General features: G+C 27.0%; 1 protein-coding gene across 1 annotated transcript; it reads left to right on the forward strand.

Moving 5' to 3' along the window:
- The first annotated feature begins 1,947 nt into the window (after positions 1 to 1,947).
- On the forward strand, positions 1,948 to 5,312 carry LOC124956492 (zinc finger protein 773-like). Its single transcript, XM_047512368.1, has 8 exons — positions 1,948 to 2,527; positions 2,899 to 3,412; positions 3,494 to 3,761; positions 3,855 to 4,052; positions 4,123 to 4,290; positions 4,379 to 4,571; positions 4,658 to 4,930; positions 5,018 to 5,312. The coding sequence occupies exons 1-8, from the start codon at positions 2,402 to 2,404 to the stop codon at positions 5,267 to 5,269; spliced, it is 1,992 nt and encodes a 663-aa protein (XP_047368324.1). The 5' UTR covers positions 1,948 to 2,401; the 3' UTR covers positions 5,270 to 5,312.
- Positions 5,313 to 7,246: the final 1,934 nt, after the last annotated feature.

A 7,246-nucleotide genomic window follows, 5' to 3' on the forward strand; every position in this document is an offset into this window, starting at 1 on the left:
CGTTCGGAAAGAAAGAGTTTAGATGTGTTCGCGTCGGAGGGTAAAAGAATACTGACTCGGTAATTGTCAAAGTTAAAAAAGAACGTGTTTATGTCTATATGACACAAGGCCAATTATCCCGAAATTAAAATTTGAAAGTAATCGAATTTTATTTTAAGTCCCGCGCGCGTTTCCGTTTCTTAATGTTTAAATAAATCTACTATTGTTTAAATATTACTTTATTCTACCCCGCGTGAACTAAAGACTGTTTAAATAATTGAAAGTTTATCGAAAATAATAATTTATAAGTACTTCCGTTCGGAAAGAAAGAGTTTAGATGTGTTCGCGTCGGAGGGTAAAAGAATACTGACTCGGTAATTGTCAAAGTTAAGAAAGAACGTGTTTATGTTTATATGACACAAGGCCAATTATCCCGAAATTAAAATTTGAAAGTAATCGAATTTTATTTTAAGTCCCGCGCGCGTTTCCGTTTCTTAATGTTTAAATAAATCTACTATTGTTTAAATATTACTTTATTCTACCTCGCGTACACTAAAGACTGTTTAAATAATTGAAAGTTTATCGAAAATAATAATTTATAAGTACTTCCGTTCGGAAAGAAAGAGTTTAGATGTGTTCGCGTCGGAGGGTAAAAGAATACTGACTCGGTAATTGTCAAAGTTAAGAAAGAACGTGTTTATGTTTATATGACACAAGGCCAATTATCCCGAAATTAAAATTTGAAAGTAATCGAATTTTATTTTAAGTCCCGCGCGCGTTTCCGTTTCTTAATGTTTAAATAAATCTACTATTGTTTAAATATTACTTTATTCTATCCCGCGTACATTATGGAGTGTTCAAATAATTAAAAGTTTATCGAAAATAATTATTTATAAGTATGTCTGTTCGGAAAGAAAGAGTTTAGATGTGTTCGCGTCGGAGGGTAAAAGAAAACTGACTCGGTAATTGTCAAAGTTAAGAAAGAACGTGTTTATGTTTATATCACTCGAGACCAACTATCGCGAAATTAAATTTTGAAAGTAATCGAATTTTATTTTAAGTCCGCGCGCGTTTCTGTCTTTTAATGTTTAAATAAATCTACTATTGTTTAAATATTACTTTATTCTATCCCGCGTACACCTAAGAGTGTTCAAATAATTAAAAGTTTATCGAAAATAATAATTTATAAGTACTTCCATTCGGAAAGAAAGAGTTTAGATGTTTTCGCGTCGGAGGGTAAAAGAAAACTAACTCGGTAATTGCCAAAGTTAAGAAAGAACGCGTTTATGTTTACATGACACAAGGCCAATTATCCCGAAATTAAAATCTGGAAGTAATTGTATTTTATTCTAAATACCGCGAGCTTTTCTGTCTCTTTAAGGTTTAAATAAATCTACTATTGTTTAAATATTAGTTTATTGCATTACATGTACATTAAAAATCGTTTAAATAATTGAAAAGTTATCGGAGATATTAATTTATAAGTTTTAGCGTTTGGAAAGAGAGAGGTCCGATGTGTATGCGTCGGAGTGCAAAAGATAACTAACTCGGTCACTGTCAAAGTTAAGAAAGAGCGCGTTTATGTTTATATTACACGAGACCAACTATCGCGAAATTAAAATTTCAAATTAATCGAATTTTATATTATAATTATTTTAAATTTCTAGCGCTTTACATTTTTTATAACATTGGATATAATTTTTCTCACCTTTCCCATAGAATTATCTATACAAAGAGTAAGTTTATCATGGTATATGAAATACATTTTTAAACGTCTTTTCTCATTGTTGATATTAATCATTATAAAAGAAGAGGTTATGAACAGCTTTTATTAGCTATATATTTTTCATTTGTTTTACTACGTGATATTATGAACGATCGATATAGTAGAAATCTTCAAATAAATATTTTTGTTAACAATTTTGGGGACAATTGTTTGAAAATATTCTCCATAGATGTCATGATTAGTTTACGATCATGGGAATACGAGCGACGTGCAATAGTTTTTATAAACAACAAATGAATCAAAATACGTCTCTCATTGTTCTCTGAACATGTTACAGTATAAAGACAAGTGGCGAGTACAAAATCGAATTGTGAAAATCGAAAGATCGATTATTATAAGACGAAACGTCGATCGTATTTAATGGCGGTATAAGTCGAACTAGAAAGAGAGAGTGAGAGAGAGAGAGATTCCGTGAGAGAGTGAGAGTGAAAGAGAGTGAAAGAGAGAGAGAGACGTGTAATATTTTTGTCGTGAGGAAGAGAACATGTCCGCTGTCGGGGTTAGCGTCTATGCCAATCTTTTGTTTACGACGCCTTTGAAGCTCCTAACCGTGTCACGATAAAATCGTTTTTATTGTTCCATTTCTTTTTAACAATGCACTGCCACCGCATAAACGTTCTCGGATTTCTCGCATGAATGATGACGGAGCCGGAACTTTGCCGGCTCTGTGCCGAGACCAAAGAGAACTTCATCGGTATTTATGACGCCGAAGGACAGAAATTAGCAATAGAAGCTAAAATCGCTAAATGTTTACAAATTCAGGTAATTTAAATTCATCGTCATATTTCCCATTTCTTATTTCCACTTTTTATAAACGTAATTAAAAATTATATCACTCGTGTACGTTTGCAATTGAAGTGGTACGAATAATATATATGTATATATATATATATATATATATATATTACATTTATATATACAAATATCTAATTTCCGTTGCTTTGCACCTTTAAAAAGATTTAACGTCTTCGTTATTTATATTCTTTTTCTTTTTTTTTATCATTTTCCTTCGTTAGAATATTAATTGAGGTTAAAGAATATATTGTATCCTTTAAATGATCTATTTTGATTTGATATTTACTTAAGCAAATAATATTTTTCCATTAAGGCATTCGTTCTTTTTGTCATTGTAGGTATTAATAACAGACGGTTTGCCGTTGTCAGTTTGTATAGACTGTTGCGTTTTATTAAATCAATGCAGTGAATTTTTTGAGAAGACCAATCAAGCTCAAGCATCTTTGAGACAATTACTAATAGAGCCCAAGTCTGAACCGTCAACATTAGAACCAAATATAGATTTTATTAAGGAAACAGTTGAATTCCCAAAAGAGGAAGAGATTCAAATCGATGAATGTCAATTATCAGATAACTACATTCATAATTCTGCTGTAAATATTACTAATACATATTTTAGTAATGAAAATGAAAATGATTGTAATCAACAAAAATATGAGACGGTAAAGGAAGAGAAATGTAAAATCCAAGTGAAAAAAGGTTCTCTCAAGCAGGCTAAGAAAAAGGTTAAAAAGAAAAGTCAAATCCAAAGGATGGATGATTTGGAATTATGTTTAACTTCTGATTTAAAGAAAGAACACAATGATATTAGTATAAAATCTAACATAAAGGTACCAGATAATTATATGACAGGTAAACATTTATATAATATTTTCTATAGATATTTAAATTTTAATATTTAAAGTATTTTAATCTATTCTATGGCATATATAGGAACAGATTCAGATTTGGAAATGATAGAAACTCGTGCAGCAGAACCACCAAAACCTGGACGTAAAAGAGGAGAAGGATTAGATAGATATCCTTGGTTATGTACTGATTGTAATGATAAATTACCAAGTTTGGAAGCATTGGAAGAACATCATGAAACTGTACATAATCAACAAGCAAAATATATGTGTGTGCAATGTTGCAAAGTCTATGACAAATATTATGGTTTCCTTACTCATGTCAAAAGGCATAAAACTAAAGCAAAATATAAGTAAGAATTCTTATGTATTATATTCTTTAAATTATATATATAATTATACATTCAATATGTTAACTTTATATTTATTTCTTTTTTTATGCATAGTTGTGAGGATTGTGGAAAATCATTTGTACATAAAAGAGTATTAGACTCGCATAAGGCAGTACATAGTGAAGAACGTCCATATGTTTGTCAAACATGTGGTAAAGCATTTAGACAACAAAGCGCTTTATATATTCATAGTAGATGTCATTTACCGGATACAATGAAAAATCGTTTTCCTTGCGATCAATGTGATAAAAGGTAATTTATAATAATTAATTATAAAAATTATTTATTAATAAATATTATATAGATCTTCTTTATTATATAGATTTTCTACTAAGCCTAATTTGGTTACCCACAAACGTATTCATTCTGGTGTTAGGAATTTTACTTGTGATCAATGTGGAAAAAGTTTCATACAAAAAGGAAATTTAGAAGCTCACTTTTTAACTCATTCTGCAGACAAGCCATATAGTTGTTCTCAATGTCCAAAAGCGTATGTTTATTTATACAATAAAAAAAAAAATTATATATATATATATATATGTACATCTATAAAATAATTAATATAAATTATATTATAGATTTAAAACACCGTTACAATTGAAGAAACATGAAACAGTTCATACTGGTGCTAAACCACATCAATGCGCTGTTTGTGGTAGAACATTTAGAGAAAAGGGTACTTTAAGAGAACATCATAGGATACATACAGGTGCAATGCCTTTTACTTGTGAATTTTGTGGAAAATGTTTTCGTTTTAAAGGAATTTTAACGGTAAGAAATATATCCTTGATATAAAAATATATAAAATATTTATATATTGAATATACTATAATATTATATTTTATATTACATGTTAGACACATAGACGACAACATACTGGTGAACGACCATATAGTTGTTTAGAATGTCAACATCATTTTACAAATTGGCCAAATTATAATAAACATATGAAACGTAGACATGGAATTAATACGTCTCATACGAAACATTTGTCACAATCACAACAATCACAACAACAACAATCGCAACAGCAAGAACAACAACAACAGCAGCAACAACAACATTCGATTCAAGCTAATACCGCAGAAGATCCACTTTCCATATCACAAACAGAATCTACAACAGTACAGGTATTAAATAATTTTAATTAAATGTTATTTACATATAATTATTAAAAGAATATTTTCTTAAATTATTTTTACATATTATTTATTTAGGTAATACAAGCTGTACCACATGTAACAGCACCTCAACCAATAGTCGTACAAGCTATACCAACAACAGCAATACAAACCTTCCAAGCAGATGTATCCGGGACGGTGCAAGATACTGTATTTCGAGAAAGAAATGCAACAACATATTTCAATGCTATGCCAGCAGCATTACAAAACTTTTTACCCCCTAATTTGCCATACAACTTTTATAATATTTCAAACGTTACAGAAAATGATTTAATACAACATAGATAAAGTTAATTATTAATTAAAAAAAAAAAAAAAAAAAAAAAAAAAAGAATAGCTATGTATTATTAGCTATGCATTCATGTACAAGCCTTTTTTTACGATTATAAAACAAATAAGAATTTTATTTCATATATGAATTCTTATAAGCTGCATTTCAAATTTAGTTTCATAATCAACATACAATAGTTAAATATAATCCTATTAATAATAATAAGTTTTCATTATGTTTTAGATTATTTTTCTAAGGACTAAAATAGTATGCATATCATCTTTTCAAGCGAAGTCAATAACGACTAGAATTCTGTCGTTATATAGATATAAAAAAAAGAAAACATTTTTCTTTTTCGTATACAACATACGAAACGTTATTATTGCTAAACTGATTTTTATTATATAAAAATGTCAGACATAGTATTTTCTTTGTATATATGTTCAATGTAATTTACTTCCATAATTAATGAGATATATATATATATATATATATATATATATATATATATATATATATATATATATATAATCATATATATATATATATATGATTTGATATATTACTATAGTATATTATACACAATCATGTTTATACAGGAGTACAATTTATAGATGAAAATTTTATAACTTCTAAAATAAGAAATAGGAGACCAAGAATTACTGAATAAATAAATTCAGTATTTGTGCTCGTAATTACAGTATTTGTAAAACATAGCTATTAATGACTTTTTGTAACGAATCATACATGCATTTAAAATGCACAACACAAATTAAGACAGTATGATTGCAATCTTAATATATCCAATTTATGATTCATCAAAAATTATTATATTATATCATGTCTTCGCGAGCTTCTTGCTCACATCATTTGCATCTTGATGCACTTGAGAAAAAAAAACAAAAAAAAAATGTAGTTATCATAATTATTTATTTATTCTATACTCATGAAAAAGTAATAGAAATTTTTAATTTTTTATAAAGAGAATTTCTCTCGTATGAATGATAAACGTGAAAATTTTTCTAATGTACCATGTTATTGATCATAAAATGTAAGTTGTGCAGTATTTGAATATCATTATTATAATATTCAAAGATAGAACATTAATATTGTAATAAGTTTTATCAGGCTGTGTATTATAAAATATAAAATGTCATAAAACGTTATGTATATTTCAGCGGTCATCAAAATTGAGTATTAAATATATATTTGTCGGTTTAAATAATCTTTATGACATTTGGATTTATAAATATAAGATGTTACATAGAAAATCTATTTGTTATGAAAGAAAAAAGAAAAACATTGTATGATATTTATTATTATTATTATTATTATTATTATTATTATTATTATTATTATTATTATCATTATCACTGTCATCATTATGTATCATTAATAGTATTATTATCATTGTCATCATCGATATAAGACTATTTGGAATTATATAAAAATTAATTCATATAAAAATATCAAAGTTCAGATAAAATATATCTATGAGTTTATTATTAATATGTTTTTTTCACAATAAGAGCATGAGCAATAACGTAGAATGTCAGTTAATCATTATCAATTAATAATTTACTTTGCGATACATAATATTTGTGATATATTAATCTGTATGAAATATTGTTTGTAAATATATATATATTTACTTTTTGGTACCACAACAGGATTAAACAACATAAGGCTATCATTTTAAAATAAAACAAAAAATTCCATTACAATTTACTAACTTGTCTAGATACTGATTTATATTATATAATATATTATAATTAAAACAAACATGTAATGCATAATATCTAATAAGTTACGTTATATATTATGAAATATTTGATTTATATATTCATATAGTTACTAATTCTTGTAAATAATTATACATTGAATTCAATTTATTTACGATATTTATGAAAAAAGAAAAAAATAAAGTATTATTTTTTCCACGATATTAATAAACAAAGATAATGATAGATCTGATTTAATATAAATTGATGAAT

Source organism: Vespa velutina, chromosome 22 (assembly GCF_912470025.1).
Source record: "Vespa velutina chromosome 22, iVesVel2.1, whole genome shotgun sequence".
NCBI lineage: Eukaryota > Metazoa > Arthropoda > Insecta > Hymenoptera > Vespidae > Vespa > Vespa velutina.

Bases quoted from the DNA above. Each gene is read 5' to 3' on its own strand.
- LOC124956492 (XM_047512368.1), top strand. From the start codon at position 2,402: ATGATGACGGAGCCGGAACTTTGCCGGCTCTGTGCCGAGACCAAAGAG. The intron at 3,413-3,493 runs GTAAACATTTAT...TGGCATATATAG, and splicing joins ACCAGATAATTATATGACAG to GAACAGATTCAGATTTGGAA. The intron at 4,053-4,122 runs GTAATTTATAAT...TTTATTATATAG, and splicing joins TGCGATCAATGTGATAAAAG to ATTTTCTACTAAGCCTAATT.